This window comes from Falco peregrinus, chromosome 5 (genome assembly GCF_023634155.1).
Source record: "Falco peregrinus isolate bFalPer1 chromosome 5, bFalPer1.pri, whole genome shotgun sequence".
NCBI lineage: Eukaryota > Metazoa > Chordata > Aves > Falconiformes > Falconidae > Falco > Falco peregrinus.
Genome location: NC_073725.1, coordinates 18,549,280 through 18,573,551, shown reverse-complemented (window position 1 = coordinate 18,573,551; position 24,272 = coordinate 18,549,280). Strand labels below are relative to the sequence as shown.

Genomic DNA, 24,272 nt, shown 5'->3' with positions numbered 1-24,272 from the left:
TTTTCAATTAGTGGATTTTGTTTTTGTAAACTTTCAGACAGTCAAGCCAGCACTACAGGACCAGCTTCGCTCTTTTTGGAGCTCAAAGGTTTTTGTCTGAATTATTGCCTTTATTCTTAACCCTATGTCAAACTCTTACAGTGTTTCCAATAATTTTTATTTGAATGCATTTGTATGCTGCTACTAACCTTTGCGAGAAACTTTTAAGCATGCAGATGTTCAATTTTGAACATTACACTAGTATGAAAATGTTTGCTGCAAGAGAGATCTAATAAAACCACAGTACAGTAAAAATGAGCAACAAAGACGTGGCCGCCTAACATCAAGCTGGTTATGCAAACTCACTCTATCAAGTCTTTTCTAATTTTATGTTTGTGATTTCCCAAACCTGGTTTTCTAGTTCTTTTTTTTCCCCTGTGTTCAGCCTGATAGGTCTTGAATTAATTTCAATTATTTTTATATTAATATAAACTTAAGTTACTATATTAAAAATCAACTGCTTTTGTGCTATGCTTTTCGGAAGTCAGTGTGTAGCTTTATAATTACACACATTTTTACATAAGAATCTATGGTCCATAGGCTTCCCAGTATAACTGAAAAGTAAAAATGTATTCTGTAGTACATTTACAGTTCCAAAGAGAGTTGATTTTGGGATAAATGCATCAAATCCTAAGAAGATTTACAAGTGATGTGAATGGGGAAATAACAAGCATATGATAACTGGCATTTTCTGCTCTATCCTGCACGAAATATTTTTACGTCGTTTGATACTGCACAAGAATATGACTTTTCCCAAGTTATGTTGAACCTAAAGTCACATGAATATGCCTTTTTTGTCTACAATACAGTAAAACTTAATTTTTAAGCTTTTGAGGACAGTTGATACGTTGACCACTGTTGCTTCGTAAGCTGTGTTAAAAAGGGACTGCTGTCATTTATTGAAGACAGCAAATGAGGTAGTAAAATCAGTTTGTTGTTTAAATAAATCCTTGGAACAAATTGGGCTTGGTTTTGTTTTACTTGGTTTTCCTTCCCAGGGAACTGAATTTGACGGTTGAGATGTTCTTTTTTTTTTTTTTTTTTTTTTTTTTTTTCATACAGTAGTGTAGCTGGTAAATGCATATCAGTCATGTTTCAAAGTTGAGAGTGTTGATTGGGAGCGAGACATGGACTCCTGCTAGGCTGAGTCAGGGGCCAAGTTCAAGAACATTAACTGTGTGACCTAGAAGGAATTAAGAAATTTGATACACTTGGGAAGATATTCTGAAAATAATTTCCAGTATTTGAGAGAAATTTCTGAAGTAAAGATGTCTGCCTCCATAGAAGTACACCTGTTAGTTCGAAATAAAATCAAGAATATTTAAAATGAATCTTTGGGACAGTAAAGTATGTAACCATTGAGGAGAAGGTAAGCTTTCCAAAGAAAGTCTTACCTACCCCCTACTTCCACCTTTTTGGGGTAACTGTGACTGCAGGATCCAGACAGTGAAGTTGTTGAACATAAGTTGCAGAAGTAGCTATTTAATACCCACATTCGTGAATATTTTTTTGAAATCCCATCTTCAGTGCACCAAGATGTGTAACAGATTAATTAATAATCCTAGGCCACTACTCCATTTCTGGAAGTCTTCTATCTTGCTTTCTTTTGGTATAATTTTACACGTAGGTGTGGTGAACTGCTGAAGAGCAGAGTTTAGTGGTGCCAGAGGCTTATATCTATTTTGGTCAAATGTATGGATGGGGCATAGGAGTCAAAGTTTCTAGATAGGATATAATCAATTAAGCTTATTTTTGCAGGTGCAGAGCATGTGCTTACCAAAGGATGGGTGTTTTCCTGAAATAGACTTAAAATCATCACTTTCATTTTGCTTGGGTTGAATATCAAACAGCTCACGCTCAGTGAGAAGTGGACTTAAACATTGTGATCAAAGTTCATGAAAACTTTCTGAACTCTTTTTTTTTTCCTCTGAAAATAGTGATTTGTTGACAAAGGTTTTTGCCGCAGTGGATCAGAAGATTTTTTTTTTTTCTAAGTCCTTATTAAAATTTCTGGATTAAGAAAAACAACAACCAACCCATGACACAAATTCACAGAGATTAGAGTGCCCTTCAAAATTAATCTTCAGTGTATGTTTTAATAGTTTGGTGAAATAATGGCATAGGCAGTCACTCTTAAGTATCCGGTAACATAGGGACATACACCTGGGATGTGGCAATCTGAAAGTCACTTCACATGATTGCTTGTATTCAGCCTAAGTTAGTGTCTTGCATCCCAGGAAATGAGTCCATCCCAGAGATGGACTTTTTTCTGGTTTAACTAAAGTAGCTTCTCTGCATTCCTCTCTCCTTTTTTTCTTGTTATGTGAAATGTTTCTTTTGTCTTGATCTGATACAGCAAACAAAACTCTGTAAATTGTGGATTTTTCACAGGACAGGAAAACAATTTACTTTCTGGCACTGACTGTGTAGCATCCTCACAGTATTTTCCTGAATCTCTGGAAGTAGTTGCACATATTCTTGTGCCAAAATTCATTGTTTCAGTATCTGTGAAAGCTGTTTATGAAGCACTTCAGTTTCTTTTGTCTTTATTTTTTTTGTGAGTTATAGTGCTTGTTGAGGTTTGATCTATTATTTGACTCACTTATTACAGCAGTGCTGTTATTAAACAAAATGTCTGCTTGTGTTATATGCTTTACAGGAAAAATGTCTTAGTGTTTATAGTCCAGCAAATGTGCAAAAAATTCAGCCTAGAAGAGTACAAAGTCCAGGCAGTATTAAACAACTTCATAGACAGTGGTTTCAAATTAACAGTAAATACTCATTGTAAGAGTTCCTGGAGCTGCTTTCATCACAATCTCTTCAAGACAGGGGATAAACAATTTTTGACTAAGTGGTCTGTTGAAGAGGGTTGCGTTAGACATTTTATTTCTAAACCTCAACTCTGTATATAGTTACTGGAAATAGTAACAGAAATACATCATAAGTAGATTTGCTGCTGTCATGGACTTTACTTCAGGGTGGGGGTTTTTATCCATAAAAATACTGTCTCATGGTATTTGAGCATAGAAAGGTACCCCTTCCAGAATTTCTTTTCTCAAAAGCAATTAGTGAAAAATACTGTCTTTCAAAATAGCTGTAAAACTTTGGGTATCTGCCTCACTGTGAAAAGCTGTATTAGTGCAAACTCTCTCCGTTCATCATCTTCTGTTCACTGCTCTGATGCCTCCTGAGAGCTTCCATCTTTCCAGAAGTCTGTGATTTACTCCGTGGGAGTAGTTTAAACACTAAATAATACTGCTGTCAGATACAGTACTCCAGAATTTTTTAATTTTTTTCGTTGGGAGAAACTCCTTTGGATGTTCTAAGTGTTAAAATTCTTAAACGTAATTTTTTGTAAGGTGTGATATTATATATACATAAATTGTGAACAGTGAAACATAATGCTGTTGTAGTGGTTTCACTTGGTAATCTAGAAATTTTAACAATTACTTCATATTTAGAAAACCACGTAGCCTAAGTCTTTTTGCTGCGGAAATGTTGGTGGGTTTTTTTTTTTGTTGGAAAGAATCTAGCAAATAGTGTGGGTTTTACTGCATTTGTTGATACTGATATGCATAAGATGAAAGCCTCCATCTGTTGGTTGTTGTATAACTTTGGAGAAGTCGAGCTTTAACAGCTGCTGTGAAAATGAAATACTCATTATTAATCTACATGTATCAGCTGTCACTAATATGTGTGTCAGTGTATCTTGAGTTTTTAATAGCTTGCAAGTTTTCATGACCAAGGGGAATTTCTAAATAGCTCTGCTCAGAACAGTTTTACAACAAGCCTTGAACAATTAAAAATACACCCAGAACTCCTCTTTCTTTCTGGTTTTGATGGACATAGGTGTCTCCCTCCTGGTAGGTATTTCTGATTCACTGTAATTACTAGCAGAAATAAAAGCAGCTAAGACAAATAGGTGGCCTGAATAAATGTTCACTACCTCTGTTGATGGGTTGCATGACAAATCTCTGGAGTAGCAGGAGTTGAGGAGAGAAATATATAGGGGAGATACAGCCATATAGCCCTTTGCCCAAGGCTCTGCAGTGGTGCAATTTTGGAGAAACTAGAGAGGGGGCTGCAGTCTGGGATGATTAAAACAAATTCTGCATAAGCAGAGGGAGGGAGTGGAGTAGGAGAATGATGCTCAGGTAAATGAGGGAGTAAAGCAGCTTTTCCATTCTCCTGGTAAATCCGTGTCTCTTATCTTCTTAATATCTTCAAAGGAAAAGCGTGCATGTGACCCCTTCTGAAGTCTTTTGTGGAAATTCTATTCCATACGTTTTTAATGTTTAATGGGAAGATTCACGTGGCTTATCCCCAGAGATAGTGACTGTTCAACTCTGAAGTTTCATAAAAGAATGCTGAGTGTTAACTACATAGTAGGAATTAGTGGGAACTGATAGTGGTTCATCAGATGATGTTAATTTTTATTTTAGTACTCAAAGTTCTTAATTCTGAGTAATTCTTTTAAATCCTAATTATTCTTAAATCATCTGAGCATTTTGGTTTTCTGTTAATTAAATATAAGCTTCTGCGTATGCAGTGATTTGTGTGTCTTTTAGTCACTACCAGTGAAATCTAAGATTTCTTTTACTATTTGAATTTCTGTGGAATAACTCCCTCCTTGAAATGTTGTATCCATTCATAAATTGTTTTGTTGCGTAGAGTTTTGTATCAATGCTGAAAAGATATTTAGTTTTATTGGGGGGAAAAAATATTTTGGAGAATGAACACTTTATAAGCACACTTGTTCTTGTAGCACATCATTTTTATTGTCCGCCTGACTCTTATTTCTCTTTGCAGGTCAAAGTTGCAATCCTTAAATACATAGAGACTCTTGCACAACAGATGGATCCAGGAGATTTTGTAAATTCAAGTGAAACTAGGTTAGCAGTTTCTCGAATCATCACCTGGACCACAGAACCTAAAAGCTCAGATGTTAGGAAGGTATGTTTGTTAATGTGTACTTAGATTATTCCAAGGGTCTTGGCAAACTAAAGAAGCTAATATTTCTTGTCTAAACAAAAAAAATACTATTTTTCTTTATAAATGAACATATTCTTTCATACAGAAAAGATAATTCTGTATCCTTCTTAGCAAACACACCTAATTTTTCTGTATAAAGTATCAGAAGTGAGAAAGTAAAGTTTGGCAAAAATTATAAGTTTAAGAATATTTAAGCAAAAATTTAAAATTAACGTATCTTGAAACTCTCTGTTAGGGTTGTATTTTCATGTATGTTAATATGTTGAGATTATCCTTCATAATAGAAGGAATAACTTTGTTCCAAGCACTATCTGGTATTAGAATCTCGTCAGTGGGCGTTTTCTATACAGTTAATATTACTTCAGAGACCACGCTGCATGATACTGATAGCGCATTTGTAACAGGAGTGGTGAGTTTGGTAGCAAACTTGGTTCAATCTCAGGATTTTCTTGAATACTTCGTGTTTAATAAAAGATAGGTAAATAACTGTTGACCCCTTCAACAAAGGAAGATTTGTGCTTTAGTAAGTTAGCATCAAAGGTTTGTTCTTATAATGTTGCAGTTCCAGTGCAAACTCCCTTTTCCACATAACTGCTGTGAAGTGAAAATTAGTATTTTGAGCTATGTAGACACACCAGGGATACAGAGTAACCATGAAAAATGTACTAATGCAGTCTTTGGAAGGGTCTCTTAAAGTAGTCCTTACAATTACAGAAAGCAAAAACCTTTGAATTTGGCTTGCAGTTTGATGGAATAGAGTTTTGCTGTTCAAATTGTTACTGGTCATTCTGTCCTAGCTGCCATTATCAGCATGCTAACACTTTTTGAATGCTAAACAAACATACTTACTTTATGGCTCATAAATGCAAGTATCTTTGACACAGAGAACTAACGCTTCTGTTTCTTTTTCTCTGTTTATTTCTACGGTTTGAGAAGTTGCAACAATTCATTTGTTTAGATTTCCTTTGCTATTTTCAATTAAGTTTGCGTTTTGGTAGCTTCATTTCTGGAAACATTACCAAAACCTCCTTGCTTTGAGGGATGTTTTGTGGAGAGAATTGAGAGAAAATAGTGGGAGCTGTCTCATGAAGTATGCGAGGGATGTTTTGTGGGAGAGAATTGAGAGAAAATAGTGGGAGCTGTCTCACAAAGTATGTAACGTGAAAAGAACAAAAATAAAAATAACTTCCACAGTGTCTTGATATCTGGAAAGTTTGTAATATGCCATAAAAAACATAGGAGAGTTAATATTAGAGGTAATGTTTCTGTCTTTTGGCTCTTGCATAAGTTCATGAATACAAGAAGGCAGTAATAGATTATTATATTCTGTGAACTTCTCTTGCCTAGTACCGTGTTCTAGTGACATACATAAGACCATAAAACAGGAGGAGAATTGAAGCAGCACTATCTTGTAAATCAGTACAGTTTTAGTGTTCAGACACGTGGCAAGCTGACTTATCTGATGGTTCATATCTCTAATAAGCATTTTTATGTCAATAAGTAACTGAATCATGGAAAGAATTGCCAGTGAGTTTAATAATCTAGAACACCTTAATTATATGAACTTTTCTCATTTTATTTTTTCTTTCCATAACACAGCTGTTAGAGGCAACTGACTGCCAAAAGCCTTTAATAACTCTGGAAAATAACATTTCACCAATAAGTAGTCAAGAGTTATTCTGATGGTATAAAATTTTTCATTCCCTTAACAGGCTTCACTGCCTGCTATCAGAGCCTTTTCCATTTTATTTATTTAATAAGTTTATAGCATTTAGTATGATTTCTATGTAATTTATGGTTTGTTGGTGGGGTTATTTTAATAAAAACATTTCCAGTACTAAGTATTATGAAAAATCCTTTTTATTAGTCTGAAGTTGGGCGCTCTTAGTGCAGTTCAGTGATATGGGACTTCTTTCTGGAAGGTAAAATTCTATGTTAGAGAACTGAGATTTCTTCTTAGGATTGGAATTCTTCTGGGAAGATTTATAATGTTCTTAGAGTTCTTCTAAGAACAAAACAAAATATTTCTGATACTTATTGCAGACTTTTAAAGATGTTATCTGTATGACTGGACTTAAATCTCAAGAGAGAGCTTATGCTGAGGAAAAGAAAAACCTGCAAATACTGTAAAATGCTCCTTTTTTTTGGCCAGGAAGAGAGGGAGAAAATAGATAATTGCATAGTTGAAAACCTTTTGTGAGTCAATATCAATTTTGATTCTTTAGGTTGAGCTTCATTTTGGGCAGACTTGATGTTAACAGTTTCTTTCCTGATACGACCTTGAACTGTCTATTGTGTTGTTTCATTGGCAGCTTCAATAGACACAGTGTTATGGAGTGGAGACTTGGGTAACAGGACAGAAAAAGGGAAGTGGTAATTCCCAAGCCTTTGCTCAGTTGCTGGATTTGTTTTGGGTTTGCTTTGTGGAAATTTCTGTTGAAAAGAGTGACCATAAGAAGTAACAAGGAAAAGAGAAACATTAAAGGGAGATTGCAGAGGGCATTCAGGGTGTTCACTTGAAGGAAAAGCTGTTGGGGGAGAAAGGAATAAAAGTTAAAGAAAACAGCCGGTCACGAGTGTGCAGAGATAATTTGTGGCAATCTAACATGCTAGTATTTTTTTCATTAAACTTAACACTGAGATGTGTGCTGGTATGTGTGCTCATACCTTGGCTTTCCACTTTTAATTAAAAAATGCTACAGTTCATTGCTCTGGAAGCAAAAGGAGGGAAATAAATGTCTAAAAGAATTCTAAACTACTTGCTTGAAGTATACTGCTGCTTAAGCAAGCTGCCTGTCATTCTGTCTAGCATGGGGCACTGGTTCTCTCCAGTGCATGGCAGACCTTGATGGTGAGCTATATAAACTAGACACGGTTAATCGTAGAAACAGAGTTTTGTACTATTAAACAACTCTGGAGAGTTGAATCTGTAGCCCGTCATTGCATGTGTGTGTTTAGTTGTTATGTTGACAGGTTTGTTAGACTGTCCAGTGAATATTCATCAAACTGTACAAACATTACTAAGTCATGCAGTCAACATTCCTTTACGAGAGGGAACCCAACCATTGTGTAACTTACTGTGTTGCTTTGCCAGTAAAGAGCTCTGATTTTTTTTTTTTTTTTTTTTTTTTTTGCTTCATGAAAAAGGAAAAATATATATATTAGTAAAGCATGCTGTGGGATGAGGATGATGTTAAAGATGAGCTATTAAAATTGAGGGTGTGGGAGGTGACATCCAGTAAACTGCAAACTCCAATACTTAACAGTTTTCATCTTTAGAATATGTAGTCAGCTAAATTATTTCTAATGACCTTTGCCTATCTTTAAAAACACGAAGGAAGCAGAGTGGGATGGAGGAATGTTAACTAACTAGTTTGGCTGTAGGATAAATTATAAAGAATATGAAGTGCTGTGATCACAAGTCAGAATCAAGACTGTATCATTCCAAATGAGGTTATCTTTTTGGGGTTGGTTTGGTTTTTTGTTCAATTTCTAAAGCGATAAATACTCTTTTTTTGAGCTAGGGTTTTTGATTATCCATCATCTGTAATTACCACTTGCAGAACTCAGGATCAGGCTTGTTTCTGCCTGATGTGTTCCATTCCTGTCTTTAAATTTGTTCAACTTGCCAAACCCTTTAAAAGCTCTTTTGCAAATTCCTTCAGTACTTTTTGTAGTAAGTAGGGATGTGGGTTTGCAGAGGTTGAGGAGCACAATTCTGAAAGACTGCTTGTTAAAAGGATTGTGTAAAGTGTAAGCTTGTTGTTGTGTGCCTGGATTTATCACCGTCTGAACTTCCAGCTTTCCAGCAAATACGAATTGATTTTGTTCACATTTATTAAGATCTTTATTCAAGCCTGATCAAGACTTAAGTCATGTTTTATGATTACCACTCATTATAGCATCTCTTAGTGATAAAATTACTTTAGAAAGTCCAATGTCTTAAATCTGTATTTTCTTGTTCTAGGCTGCACAGTCAGTGCTGATTTCCCTTTTTGAACTCAACACTCCAGAGTTTACAATGCTGTTGGGTGCTTTACCAAAAACATTTCAGGATGGAGCCACAAAGCTTCTCCATAATCATCTCCGGAATACAGGCAACAGTGGTCAGGTATTTACACCTCTCTTATTATTCTTTTTGAAGTTCTGGTGTTTCAAACATAAGTCCATTTCAGTAGACTTATTTGTGAGAGCCAGAAGGTTGGTAGAGGAACGGAGACAACCCAAATCTTATGTAGAAGTCTGTCTTAGTAGCAGGTATCACACCTTATGGAATGCCTTTTCTTTTTCCTCCAGACAATGATACTTTCTAAGTCTATATTGCTTCCAAGTGACTTAATAAGTTTGAATGTGCTTTTTTAAAGAGTAGTTTATCTTTTACTGTACTAATTTCAAAGGTATACTTGATTGAAGTTACTAGTAATTGATTAGCCAGTCCAAGAAATTAAGTAGAAGCTCTTAAAATGTTTCTGGGCACTAGAAAATAAATACAATAATAAGTTAGAAGGGAAGCTGAAGTCCTACTGCAGTATCTTCTCACCTTTTTTCCTCCAGGGATCAATGGGAAGTCCTTTAACAAGACCGACTCCACGCTCCCCAGCAAGTTGGTCAAGTCCTCTCACTTCCCCAACCAATACATCACAGAATACTTTGTCACCAAGGTAATGTCTGCTGGTGTTGCTACATTTATGCATCCTAAGGCTTCATTACATGTTACCCCAAATTGTAATCCCAACAGTAAAAGCACAGAGTGAATTTTGCACAAGGTGGCAGATCCTGAAAAGCAATCTCCCTCCTTCTACAGAATGACAATACAGTGAACCGCTCAGCCTCCCTGAAGGGTCTGACAAGTACCAGGGCTGGCCCCAGGTGGGGAAGGGCTGTGCACCTTAGAGGGCAAATGGATTAGCAAGAGAAGGAATGGAAGTGTTAATCTTTAGCATATGTTAGAATAGATCAGCTGGGTGTTGGTGGTTTGACCCCATCCAGTAACTAAGCACCATGCAGCCACTCGCTCGCTCCCCCCCACAGCGGGATAGGGGAGAGAATCAGACAAGTAAAAGTGAGAAAACTCATGGGTTGAGATAAAGACAGTTTTAATAGGTAAAGCAAAAGCTGCAACACACAAGCAAAGCCGAACAAGGAATTCATTCACTGCTTCCATCAGCAGGCAGGTGTTCAGCCATCTCCAGGAAAACAGGGCTCCATCATGTGTAACAGTTACTTGGGAAAACGCTCCCAGCATCTGCCCCTTCATTCTTTCTCAGCTTTCTATGCTGAGCATGACCTCATATGGTATGGAATACCCCTTTGGTCAGTTGGGGCCAGCTGTCCTGGCTGTGCCCCCTCCCAGCTTCTTGTGCACCCCCAGCCCACTGGCTGGTGGGGCGATGCGAGGAGCAGAACCAGCCTTGGTGCTGTGTAAGCACTTCTCAGCAATAACAAAAACATCCCTGTGTTATCAACACTGTTTCTAGCACAAATCCAAAACATAGCCTCATACTAGCTACTGTGAAGAAAATTAACTCTGCCCCAGCCAAAACCAGCACACTAAGTCATCAAACCAGACAATATTGGGGAGACAAAAAAAGTAGTAGTTCATAAATGTTCTGATCTTTAATTCTGTGGTACCAATGTTGCCAGCAAAATGGACTTTGCTTTTAGCAATCGACTTACTCTGAAAACCGTTGACTTTTATCAGTCCTCCTTACTTTGGAACTTCTTTCAGAATGAAAGGATGGTGTAAAAATCCTAGTTGTTTCACGTTCATAAAACAGAACAGAAGTTTGTTTCTTCAGGCAACTGTTGCTACATAATGTAGCCCTTCTCTTACCTAGCTACTGCCATTGCTTTCTCTGTCAGTGCAGAACACTTAGAAGATGCACCGTAATACAGTTTTGTTACATGGAGAGCCAGCTTTCCTCCTTCATGTATTTCAAGAAAAATAATAGTTTTATTAAGTCTTGGTAGTTCCATGCTAATGTTATTTAAAAATAAGGGGTTACAAAATAAATCCATCTGAATTCCTGTGTCCTCTGTGGCCCACAGTGCATTTGACTATGACACTGAAAATATGAATTCGGAAGATATATACAGCTCTCTTCGTGGAGTCACTGAAGCCATTCAGAATTTCAGTTTTCGTACCCAGGAGGATATGAATGAGCCTTTAAAACGAGATTCAAAAAAAGATGATGGTGATTCAGTGAGTATTTAAACTCGGTGCATCTTGGTATCAGCAAACCAAGCCAGTGACTGATTTGTTACAGATGATAAAGCATCTTTTTCAGTAGGTTTGTCTGTTAGGACTTCTGAAATGGGACGTTTCTCCTAAATTACTGCAGAGCTTTACAAAAATATGTTCCTATTCTTGAACCACATTTAGGAAATGTAAATGCTAATTCTAAATAGCACTAGCTGTTTGTTTAAAATGTTAGCAATTTAAAAATTTCATTACCTTGCAAAACAGTTGGAGTTCAGTTTTTAAGAAGTCTGCACCTTAATACATGTTTTTCTAAAGATTTTATTTTATTCCATACAACCCATGTTCTGGGTTTTTCAGTGCTACATGTAGTCTTTTAAACTTCTGTTTCTATGAAACTCCAGCTTTCAGATCTGTTGAACTTGCCAAATATGTACATTCTTAAACATCTTTTTCATTACTTAGCATCACAATCCTGAGATAAAATACTGACAGCTGTTTCTAGTTCATGAATATTTTTTGGACTATGTACACCTTACTACTTTTGTTTTTTGAAGGAAAGCAAAGTTTAGGGAACTGTTTTAAGACTTCTTATTTGAAGGCTAGTTTGAAATTGTTGGAATTTGTAAGTTTTTGCTACATAAATGAATTACTAATGTAGTTAATTGAAATGTGTAAGTGTGTATTTCATATTCTTGTATGATACTTGTTCTGCAGATTTGCAGTGCTTCTGGAATAGTAGACCTACGAGCAGGAAGTGGTGTGAGTGATACAGGCCGAACAGCTCTTGATAACAAAACATCATTACTCAACACAATGCCTCCCCACTCTTCACCACGTTCACGAGATTATAACCCATACAATTATTCTGATGGTATCAGTCCATTTAATAAATCTGCTTTGAAAGAAGCCATGTTTGATGATGATGCAGAGCAATTTCCTGATGGTAAGCTTCAGATTGTGGTCTGTGCTAGAAGAAAAATGGTGAGATTTTTCCATCTTTTAGTTCCATTTCCAAATTTATTATTAGCAATATATGTATCACCAGTGCCACTTCTTTGAGAGGTTTTTATGAATACTGTATTTCAAATTAGTGTATTTTTGTTAGTAAGCCTTTTGAGTGACACTGTTGGATTACCTGGTATTTGTAGAGATTAAGGGTAGAAATGAGACAAATACTGAACTACATTGTGTACTTCTGGTAGCATATGCTGTAGCGGTACTGTCAATGTAAATTTACTTACCAGATTGCTTTATGATTGAAATGTAAAGGGGTGGAGAGATTTACAGCAATAAAGTAAAACTGGATCAGATCAGTTTGGGAATTAGGTGAAAGATTAAAAATTTTGTTAGTAATATATTTGTATTTGAAACATGACATTGGCCTTTTCTATTGACTAAACAGTCTTTTTTAAAAAAAATAACACCAGCTTTTACTAGGAATGTGGTTCATTTAGCCCATGTAAATCTGGGAACTTGGGATGTTGTTTTGTAGGCTTTTAGAGCTTCTCTTAAATATTTCTCAGTAGATCTTCGGGTAATTTCTTGTATCTAAATCTTGGGAAGGTTCCACAGTATCACTGCTATCATTATTTTGAATATTGGGTAGTTTTCATAATCTGGTGTTCATTGTTGTTGGTAATTCATATTCAGTTATAGATTTAAATCAGTTTTTAAGTAAACTAATTTCTTAGTGAGGGACATAGGAATTTTCCCTCCTCTGACTGTTTTGTTTCTGTCATCCAGCAAAGATATGTTATAGAAACTGTTGAAGAACAAAGCTATTTCCTGACATGGTGTTCTATTCAGCTATATTCTACAAATTGGCTTTTAAGTTTACATTAAAACCAAATCCAAGTCAGTGTTTAGTGAAATGGCATATGGGCAATTACTGTCATCTGGAAAAGACTGAGGGGAGAGCAAGTTTTTACAAATCATGTCATGTAAATGTGAGTGACTAAATACCTTTGCATCCCCATACAGAGCCAGTTTATGATGAAGATTCTCTATTACATGGTGTGAGTTACTTCATACCTTCCGACAGCAGATTTCTAGATATTGCAGTAAATCAAATGCAGTCTGTGCTGTTGCCAGCATGTTCTGGGTTTGTAAAAAACCTCATGACTGGCTGAAGTGAAGCATCCTCATCCAGTATTAGGTTTTCGTGGCTGGTAATGCATTATTTAGTTCTGCTCTTTAATGGATCTTAACAAAGTACTTGCATTCATTCCTGTGTTGACCATTAGTATTTAGTTATACCATGTGCATTCTGTCATTTGTGTGTTACTTCTAGAATTTCATTTAAGATAACTTCAAAAAAGTCTGCATGAAAAAAGCTACAGTTGGCAAAATAATTTGTTCCCACAGTTCCTCAATTAGGAGTTGCATGCTATACCCATAAACCTGAAGCACTCATTGGATGTAAGATTTTAATTTTCAGAAACTCCACAGAATTGCTACCTCTTCATGACAAAGCCTTATTTTTACTGGACTCCCAGCTATCCTCTCATGTTACTGGGAGAAGGATGCAGAAATACAGGGCTGGATGGGGAAACCTTAGCTGCTGTTACAGTCCTGTCAACAGCACTGAGGCATGAGCATGTGTTCTGCAGATGGTTTGTGTAACAGTTGAAAATTCACAGAGGAGGAGATGGCACATTGCACCCCACGTGGCCTGTTTTTTTACAGTGAACAGATTTTCAGAGTAACAGCCTAAATTTTCCAACCACTAGCACACTTCCCCCCGCCCCCCCAAGAGAGGTGGTCTTTATCCGAAGCATAGGGAGACCTGGCTTTCTGAGTCATTTCCAGACTCCTTAAAAGCAGCACAGTCTCTGGTTGAAAAACAGTGTTCCTCTCCAGGGAAGCTTGCTTATTTCCATGGTTTGTTTTCCAGACATCTTCCTGTTTACCAGCTGCTTTGTATATGGGGCTTAAGATTTTTGCTTTTATGTCTTACAATCTTTTTTTCTTTCATTCCTCTGATTTATCATAACTTTCAGTTTTTATCCTGTTCTCCAGAATGCTTGCCAGTGCTCTTAAATTGATGTCATCTGCAGATTTTACGTGGTCTCCATATTCATTTGATAGCGTTAACAAAAGCATCAAACAGAAATCAGGCTCTACACAGTCCTGAGCAGGGACATCACTCATACCCTCCTAGATTAATTAGAAAGCCATTTAGGATCCAGTCACCCTGTAAGTGATTCATCAAGGTCTGCACCACTTGGTTGAGTTTTTTGGCCGCCATGTTTGCATAGCTTCTGTATTAAGATGCTGTGGGTGACAGCAGGGAAATCTTTACTAAATTCGTGATGTACCTACACATTCCCTTTTAACCCCTACACTGTTTATCCTGTTAAAAGTATGTTATTCGATTGGTTTGAGAAGAGCTGTTCTTCATCAAGTATTTTATCTCTCTAATGCATATTCTTAATTAATTCAAATGAAGGAGTTGCATTTGCTTGTCCTCATTTGTGGTTTGTTATCTTTCTGAAAAAGACATTTTGAGAGTACACATTGAATATGACTTCTTTCGTACTTATTCATTATCTGGAGAATGTTTGGAAATGAAACAGTGGGTGCTAAGTCATACAGAGGAGTGGAAAATACAGGCTGTGAAGGCACATCCCTTTTGGTTATCTTCATGTTTTTCAGGAATTCCAGCTATATCCTCCACTAATGGAGCTTCTTTCTTCCCCTTATTCCTGCACGGACATGGCTGCTACCTTCTCCTCTCTTTACCCCTTCCTTCCATATGTTCAAGTTGCCGCTTCTTTCATTCTGATACTTCCATAGTGAAAATAACTTCATTAAAACAGATGCATGGGTAGTTTTACTACTTAGGTGTCAATGTGCATTCCCCAAAACAGGATGTACTATAGCTGTAATCCTCACAGTTTGGTCATGATCTTGCTTCTGTAAAAGTGACTGTTCATTCTGCTCATCTGTATTGATTAATAACTTGCCTAATGCAATTTCAGTCTGTCCTTTAGTCAAACATTAATGATCCATTTAGACAGTCTGAAAAGCATTAATATAGAAGCAATAGAAGTGCTTGCAGAAGAAAGTTGCTGCTTTCAGGTGCTTGTGCTCCTGATTATTCATGCAAAACAATGCAAATAAGAATGTTGGGTTCAAAAATAGTGTGATTTTTCAGGTAAGTGATGTGTGATTTTAAGTACTTGATATGTGGTATTCAGCTTTTACTTGTTTCTGTGTACAGGTGTTTTGTACACTGTTTATAAGTTACGGTATTGAATACAGTAATGTTAAGGTGTTCAAGGGCTATGGTTTCTCAGTATATGACCTAATAAATTCATTATGGAGAATATATTTTGTATGTTAATAAACAGAATAATTTTAGGAAATATGCAGTGCAGGAACAATTGCATTTTATGCCAATATTTTCTACTTTTTCCAGAAGAAAAAAATATATCTGTCTTTCTGTTAATTTATCCAAAAATCTCAGTGCAAAGATGGAAGCCATGTGCTTTTATTTCTTAAAAGGCTAAATGGGCCTTGATGATGGAATCAAGGAAACAACTTGATATTTAGTTTTCATTAAGACCACTTCTAAGTTTCTTGACTGTTTTCAGATTTCTCCATTTGCAGCCCAGTTTTTACAAACATGGGTCATGTTACTAATGCATTTTTCCATCATCATGAAATCCTCTGTAATCAAAACTAAAATCCAGAGCCATCTCATAATGACTGCTGTTGGGAGTCTCTGTGGGACTAACAGCCTTGATTTGCTTCTATTTCAGCTATTTTGTACCAAGCAGCATTCTTGTGCGGGTTTTTTTCCCGTTTGTGTTAAAAGCCTAGCTATTGCTGTGGAACCATGGCTTACAAAAGTCTAAGCGGTTCTGTAATACTAATGGAGGAAAATCAAATTTATCATCTTGGATGGAAGAGTTGTATGGGAAAGGTGGCATTTTGTGTATACATCAGATTTAAAAGAATACAGAGTTCTTACTGCTTTGGGGTTTGCAAGCATAAAAACTCTTGCAATAAACTAGCTTATGGGTTTTTTTTGCAGTATCGTTCTAGCATTTTTTTGGTGGTCGTAAGCTTGTTCAGCAGTGTTGGCTGCCCTGAAAAAGTAGTAGCCAGATTGCAATTTTCGCAGACAAAGTTGGGGAAAACCAAGCATGTTAGAAAGCCAGCTAGCTATCCTAGAAAATACCTTCCAGCTGTACAACAGGCACTAATACTTACTTGCAATGATCTGAGAACTGTGTGTCTGTATTCCTTTTTGACAGAGCCTCCCATGGACCATTCTGATCTGGTTGCAGAGTTACTGAAAGAGTTATCAAACCATAACGAGAGAGTTGAGGAAAGAAAGGCTGCCCTGTATGAGCTCATGAAGTTAACTCAGGAAGAGTCTTTTGGTGTTTGGGATGAGCACTTCAAAACAATACTACTTTTGCTGCTTGAAACACTTGGAGATAAAGAGGTAACATCAGATTAGTTAAGAATGTTAATAAAGCGCATGGTTTACTTGGAGTATCTTTGAAATTTGTATGGGTTGTAGGAAAGGCACAAATTCCAGTTAGTCTTGAAAAACAAAAAAGCTCTGGAAATGTAGAAATTTCATGAAGTCTGAGTGTCCTAACAGTGAAAAGGAATCAACAGTAATACTTGCGTTCTCAAGTGTTATTTGTTGATTCCCACACATTAGATTAATTGAAATGTTTTTCACTGGAATCCAAAGTTTATCTGTTAATAGCCCCTGGTAGAATCTATAATATCAAAATATGATCATGTCTGGTAAAGCATTTAAAAATACATTTCTAAAATACCATAATGCTCACTGTGAAGAGACTGAGTTCTGTTAATTCTTCTCTACAAGGGTCATGGTTTTGAAATCACTGAGGATCAAAAAGACACTAATATTTATGAACTTAAAAAATAGTAAAAAATTTTTCAAAGAAGTGTGTGCATGATGTGATGCTGAAGATTTTGTCAGCACTTGTGAAGAGTAAAATTATTTGCAACTTCTGGGTAGCACAGATAATTCAGGTGGTATATCATAAACATGTTGCTAACTTAATTGAGTTATCTGCAAAAAGAAATCAAGAGGAGTGAGAAACTGGAGATTTTTTTTTCTAGCTTTATTTGTTAACACTAGGTTTATATTGTATATATGTGTAGTGCATAATATGATATTTTTCTTTTATCAAAGACTTCCAGCTGCTGAACAAATGTTAAAACATATGTCTGTTTAAAGATATGTAACTCATTTATTTTAATATTATATCTTCAGCATGCAATTAGAGCTTTGGCACTGAAAGTTCTAAGAGAAATTCTAAGAAACCAGCCAGCAAGGTTTAAGAATTATGCAGAGCTCACAATCATGAAGACGTTAGAAGCACATAAGGATCCTCATAAGGAGGTTAGTAATCAGTTATTCCATTTGTTTGAGATTATGACAAATTGTTACATGTCCAAAAAATGTTGGAGAAACTAGTCAGATCTTACTGAGGAAGTAATCTATTTAATAGTCAAGCATGTAGCTGTTATTAGTTAACACTGGTATGAAAAAAACAAAAAACCCACCACCAAAACCAAAACAACTGCAGTTCTGTGAGCTCTGAAATGTTTAATCAGCCCTAACAACAATTGCCTTATGTGCCATCCAGGAGGACACAGTAACATATGATATGTTACTATAGCTCTTCAAGGAATAGGTGAATGGAGTTTTTTCCTTGTATCCTATCTTAAGCCAAATATAGGTGTCCTGGAGCTCCTCAACAAGCTTTTGGATTTCGTTAGGGTTCATGGTTGACAGATGGGACTGAGCATGGCAGGGAATTGTCAACCCTTTCTATTTTTAGCTACCTCTGCACCATCCGAGAGCATGGCTTTGAATGTTGTTAGGGGAAAACACACAGGAACATCTCCAAGGGAGGAGGTGGCTGTTGCTGAGAACAGTGAGGGCATTCAGAAGTAGAAGGGTAACTATAATCTTACTCAGAAGTATTTGTAGTACGTACGTACGCAATAAAGGATAATGCATGTATATATAAGAAACACAAATACAGTAACCACCCCAATGTTAAATAGTTCACATCAGCGTCATTGATGCTATGGAAGGAGTCCAGGTTTATTATTAAATGAGTACATCCTTCTCCCTGCCCTCCCCAGCAAGGGCACTTACTCTATATGGAACTTACTGTGGAGTTCCAGGTTTTGAAGTTCGACTGCAGTTCCTCATGGGAGGAACTTTTGTCACTTATCTGATACTTACTTCTCTTTTCCCTGCACCCTCTTTATGTGTTTCATATACTGTATTTATTACAGTGTCTTGTCCCTGTGTTTCCTTCTCTGTTACAGTGTTTTTTCTTTCCCTTGGTTTCGTGTATGTGAGTGAGTGTAAAGGGGACAAGGATGGAGAGAAGCAGTTATGGAGGTTTTTGTACACCGTTGAAGTACAAGCCACTGATTTTGTACAGCGGTTTGTCTTATTAGATGGCAGACACCACAGCTGTGCTGCTATGGTCACATGTGGATTTTCTCTGTTGTGTCCTAAGCCTCTGTAGCTATTGACTTCCTACATAATTACTCTTGTTCTGCTGCTTCTGCATATTCTTCAGGCTTAAAGTACTGTCTTGACATAGTGCCTTTCGAACTTAGAGGCTAGTGAAAAACTGCTAGGCTGACTTCTAGAAGTAGCAATCTAGGCATGTGTTTAAAATGTTTTTGAGATGAATGTGAAAGTGTATTTTGTCAGTTATCACTAACCTAACAAGCACTAACAAACAACACAAGAAATTACAGATTCACAAAGGTGGTGATACTTCAATATGTAGTTGGAGGGTTTTGCAGAACAGAGAAACTCCAGATCTAATTCAACAAGCAGGTTTGAAAAACTGATATGCCTGTTGCTGAGGTCATAATTAGCCACAAAATTTTGGGAAGAGTCTTTGTTTTGGGACAGTATGTACAGCGATTGGAATCTTGTAAACAGATTTTCAAAGGGCTTTTCATTCACATATTTCTACAATATTTTAGAGCTCTTTCTTGGTAGGAAATTTTTATGTTCAAGACCGTTACTGCCAGGTAACAGACCACAGCCTCCTGTAAATCATTCTTCCATGTCTTTTACTTACTCTTTTTAATAGGTGGTGAGATCTGCTGAAGAAGCTGCCTCCATGCTGGCGACTTCCATTAGCCCAGATCAGTGCATCAAAGTTCTCTGTCCAATTATCCAAACTGCAGATTACCCCATTAATCTGGCTGCAATCAAAATGCAGACAAAAGTCATAGAAAGAGTATCTAAAGAAACCCTTACTCAGCTTTTACCAGAGATTGTGCCAGGTCTAATACAGGTAAGGAGAGAAGAAAGAAAAGGGGTGGGGGAAGGAACAAATAAAAAAAAAAAAGAAAAAAAGACACTGTATATGTAAGAATTGCAAAAGCATTTTAAAAATAATATCACTTGGCTCTCATGAAGGATTTTATTTCTCTGATAGCTGATGGCTTCTTTGACCCAGAATAACTCAGACAGTGGGGACAAACTCTTGAGTGGCAGGTAGCTAAATTAAAACCAGTTAGGACTCAAAGGAAATCTCAGCAGGATATAAAGTACTGGTTATAGTTAAGCTTGGTACGTACTTCTAGTTATAGTTTTTTGTTGTTTGTATCTTTTTCCAAGCTGTAGTCATTTTGTACCTGTTGTATATAATTATAGGGTTTTATCGCTTGGGGTTTAAGGGAGGCAAGAGGAAAAAAGCATTTGATTGGAGAAAGTTAAGTAAAACAGGAAAGATATCATGATATCTCTTCCTTTGTCTTCAAAAATGTATGTACACCTTATCAAGAGCCAAGATATATTACTTTGCACATGATGGATAAAGGCTTCAGTTTCACAGCTGGATTCTGCAGATTTCTGTTTCTAATGAGTGTGATTCATTTGTACATCTGCAGGAAGGCAGAGGCATAGCAGGGGCCCTCTGAGAATCGGGTGTGAGTGAAACAGCCAGGAATGGGGTACTAGCAGAGTGGCAAAACAAATAAAATCAGTAAGGAATGAGATCAGAATTAACAAAAGATTCTTTACGTGTTAAGAGAATGCTTCTTTCAGAGTAAGGAAGGTTTAAATTGAGTGGTCTTCTGCTTTAAGTAAATATCTGTATAATATACAACAATTTCTCTTACGTACAGCCCTATTGCACGACAGCAGCTCTGTTTTCAGTGTAACTTATGAACAGGATTGTGTGAGTTTTAGTTTCAGTCTGGAAAATGATTATCAATGGTGATTAATAAGCAGCCTGCTTTTTAAGTGCATGCTGTGTATTTGCGTGTTTGTTTTTTTGTTGGAATGCTTCATTGGGCTACACTAGCATTAATTTACTGTAGACTTCAATGTATTTATTATAGTAAATAAGTAAATAGCTTTCTGAGGCTTTTAATCATTAACTGATAAGGTATTAATGTTAATTTTATTGCTTTCTAGGGTTATGATAATTCAGAGAGCAGTGTTCGTAAGGCATGTGTTTTCTGCCTTGTAGCCATTCATGCAGTAATTGGTGATGAACTAAAACCACATCTCAGTCAACTCACTGGCAGCAAAGTAAGTAAAAGATACCATTTAAAGAGATCTTGTTTCGTAATTGCATGTATGCATTTGCATTCTGGTTGGAATTGCCAGGAAGTTTCATAAAAGTATATACTTGAATTAGAATGTTGGGCTACTGCTGAAACCCGATGAGGATTAATATAACTTCATCATAAAATGTTCAAAACTGATATTCCATAGATCTTTATGCAAGTGTATGAACTGTACCATTAAGAAAAATACTAAATTACATTTCTTACTGCTGTTCGATGGATTTAGTCACTGGTTGTATCCCCAGTAGTAGTTAGTGATTATGGCTATACTCCACATAGCTTTTCCTATCAGTATTTCTTGTCTCATTTTTCATGCAGGTTCGAATTGGTAAGTACTACACCAACAACTCTTAACTAGAGGTTTAAAACCTCAACATTAACTCAAAAGGAAAGAAAACACCAACCTGACCTTATTTAGAACAGCATTGTAACTTGAGGAGAATATTCCATCTATTTTTATCTAGCTAGCTTAGATAATTCTCTTCTTTACATTCTTAAAGAAACTTGAGCAGTTTCTTGTGACAAATTTTGCTGTGCTTGATACTTTCATTGGCAAGTATGTTACCTTTGAATCAACTGTGTAAAATACAATTTTGCTTTTGGGAAAAAGAAAATAGTTTAATGTCTCCTTTGTTGTACTTTTTCCTGTGGTCTGTAGTTTGCAAATACTGAAAGTGAATTTCTGGCTTAAATTTGCAGATGAAATTATTGAACCTTTACATCAAACGTGCACAAACAGGCTCGGGACCAGGGGATACAACAGCAGATATGTCTGGACAAAGCTAATGAAGCTGACAAGAGTTAACCAGGTTTCCTAAAGCAAGGGCAAGGCCCTCTTCAGTGAAAGGAAAATTCTTAACATACAACTTCTGGAACTTTTTTCCTTGGGGTTTTTTTTTCCCTTTCTTTTGTTGTTTTTTGGTTTTGTTTCTTTTTTTTCTTTAACCAACGGCTGTCCTCAGCCTGCATGTGACTGTTGCAATAGAATTATTCCAAATCCAAGGAAAAACAGTATTAACATCAGTTGATCAAAGCAGAAATAAAATCTAAAAATAATCTAATCCATCAGTTATCCTGTTCAAAATCCTCTGTGTCTTCCCATTAACTTTTGCCAGTGTTATTGTATTAAAAAAAAGATTTTTTTAATGCTAATTAAAAAGGTATGCTTTAAGCTTCAGAAGTTAAAATATAAATTCTGTTGCTTTTACTCAGCTGCAGATAACATTACTTTTTTGTTGCTGTTTTGTTTGAGTATCATGTCCTTCGCTAGAAACCAGAAGTGATGTGAAACAAGAAGTGATGTGAAACAAGGCTGAACTAGTCTGAACTGCAGTGAGACTCGTTCACTGTGTTGGTGGTTCCTCATCTTTCTTACAGCTTGTTTGGGTTATTCTGGAGATTGAGAAATATGCCTATAAAAAAAGCTGGATTGATCCAGTTCTGTAAAAGTGATATTGTTCATTGGTTGTATGTTTGTTGCATAAATAAGAATTTAGTGTGCGCAGCAGAGGACTGGTACAACCAGTACCTCTTAATGTGGAAGACAGCCCTTTCAGGGTAGCATTGCCGACCTGGTGATAGTGTGGCAGTCTGCTTTCTGGCAGCAGAGTTAATGGTCACTTGATGGACGTGAACCATCCTTGTCACCTTTCGTTCTTCAAGCAGGATGCTTCAGAATGGAGTGCTCTGCCCAAGCATGCTCAGTATGTATTTATCTTTATCACTAGAATGTTTCCTCTCAACCTAATTGCTGGAACAAGTAGTCTTGTATTGTAACTCACATGGGATTTTGACAGCAGTGCAGAAAACTATTTATTCGTTACCTTCCTAAAAGCACCAAGATTTTCTGCATTGAATTTAAATGGGGGGGAGGGGGAATAGTCACAAATGCTATTGATCTTGCCACCTTTTAATTTAAAAAAAATATATATATTTTGGATGAGTTGGGAAAGCTGCACCAAATTATTTGCATGGTTTTCTTGAATAGCATCCTCAAGACCCATCTGGATTAAGGTGTGGAAATGTTTCCAGGGTTTGTTTTTCCATTTTTGAAAAAGAGTTAGTTTATTGTGAATAATGGTTCTTTGTATTTATGAACTTGATAATGGAAAGAGAACAAAGATCAAGTAAATGTGTCCCTAAATGTTGTCTTTTTCTTTTTTTTTTCTTTTTCTTTTTTTATGTCTTGGATATAAGTAGCAAGCTAATTTAACTGAGAACTGGGATGAAACAGGAATGGTGACACTTTTTTTCCTGACTTTTTTTTTTTTTCCCTCCCCTTTGACTGTGATGTTGTCTAGTTGTAGGAAGTGTATCCTGATAAGAGAGAAAATAGCGGTGCCAAGGATGATGATCTATGCTAGGCTAAAATTCTCTCTACCTCTTCAGGGTGACTAATTTTTGACTGAGCTGCTGCGTATAGCACCCGGTGGAAGAACTATCTACAGAAAATATTTTTTTTTTTTTTCTCTCTTCCAAATTATCACTTAATGTGTATTCAAAACTCTTCTTCAACATTGCAGCCAAATATCATAAGAAACTACTTACACACTTTACTTGCTAGAAACCCTGAAAAGCAAAACTGAATAAAAATTTAGTCAGATGCTTGTAGTTACATGAAAGGTTGTTTTCACTTTAGTTTGAAGTGAATGCAATAGAAAGAGCTAACATGGTTGTTAAAGAAGCAATGCCATTGCAGAGATTTATTTGAAGGAAAAGTTGTAGAAATATATGTAAAGACTTAAAACCAAGACTGTCATAACACGTTGCTAGCCCTTTTTAGCAGCTACATCAAGAAAATAGTATCTCTTCTTTCTTTCCTTTGTACGTGTAACATCTTTGTTGTTTTCTACTGTTTAATTACATTGTGTATTTATAGTTCTATGCTTACCATTGTGCATATACTGGCAATAAAATGTACATAACATTACTTAAAAAATAAGCAATGTATACATTCTGGTTTTCTGTTTTATTTGATCACATGCTATAAGAAGAAATTATAAATGTGATTGATACAACATTGGTTAAAAAGAAAAATTTATCTTAATCTTCATGCTTTGTGTGTCCAAATGATGTTTCTTTATATACTCTTGCTAAACCTGACTTGGCATTTCAGAACATGCTGTGAACATAGGTATGCTAGAGAAAACTGTTTTTTGGAAATGGAATGGAATCTTTATGAACACCCAGTTTCCTTCGTCTAGGCAAGTTTCATGTTTACAGTTGCATTTATTTGTATGTTATACACTGTTATAATTTTATTTTTTTTAATATTGCAAAAATATTTTTCAGTCCACAATCTTGTAGTTTACATTTTGATTACACAAAAGGTCACTTAAAAAAAAAAAATTGCGCAAATTCTAAGCTCAATAGTCCTGTATCTTATTCCTGCTTTTCCTACAGGCAGTATTTATTTTCAGAGGATCAT

At 36.2% G+C, this 24,272-nt stretch overlaps 1 protein-coding gene across 30 annotated transcripts in view; it reads left to right on the top strand.

The window, feature by feature from the left end:
* The window catches only part of CLASP2 (cytoplasmic linker associated protein 2), a 146,720-nt gene extending 122,823 nt beyond the window's left edge, over positions 1–23,897 (top strand). For 21 of the 30 annotated variants that reach the window (XM_055803403.1, XM_055803405.1, XM_055803402.1 and 18 more), the window contains 11 exons: positions 38–88; positions 4,849–4,992; positions 8,999–9,142; positions 9,586–9,692; positions 11,080–11,233; positions 11,948–12,176; positions 16,495–16,688; positions 17,499–17,627; positions 19,357–19,563; positions 20,691–20,807; positions 21,545–23,897. In XM_055803403.1, coding sequence (XP_055659378.1) covers positions 38–88; positions 4,849–4,992; positions 8,999–9,142; positions 9,586–9,692; positions 11,080–11,233; positions 11,948–12,176; positions 16,495–16,688; positions 17,499–17,627; positions 19,357–19,563; positions 20,691–20,807; positions 21,545–21,631 — 1,563 coding nt within the window. In that variant the 3' untranslated portion in view covers positions 21,632–23,897. The remainder of the gene's footprint in view (positions 1–37; positions 89–4,848; positions 4,993–8,998; positions 9,143–9,585; positions 9,693–11,079; positions 11,234–11,947; positions 12,177–16,494; positions 16,689–17,498; positions 17,628–19,356; positions 19,564–20,690; positions 20,808–21,544) is intronic. The other 9 variants (XM_055803408.1, XM_055803414.1, XM_055803410.1 and 6 more) reach the window with 1 other exon arrangement.
* The last annotated feature ends 375 nt before the right edge of the window (positions 23,898–24,272 follow it).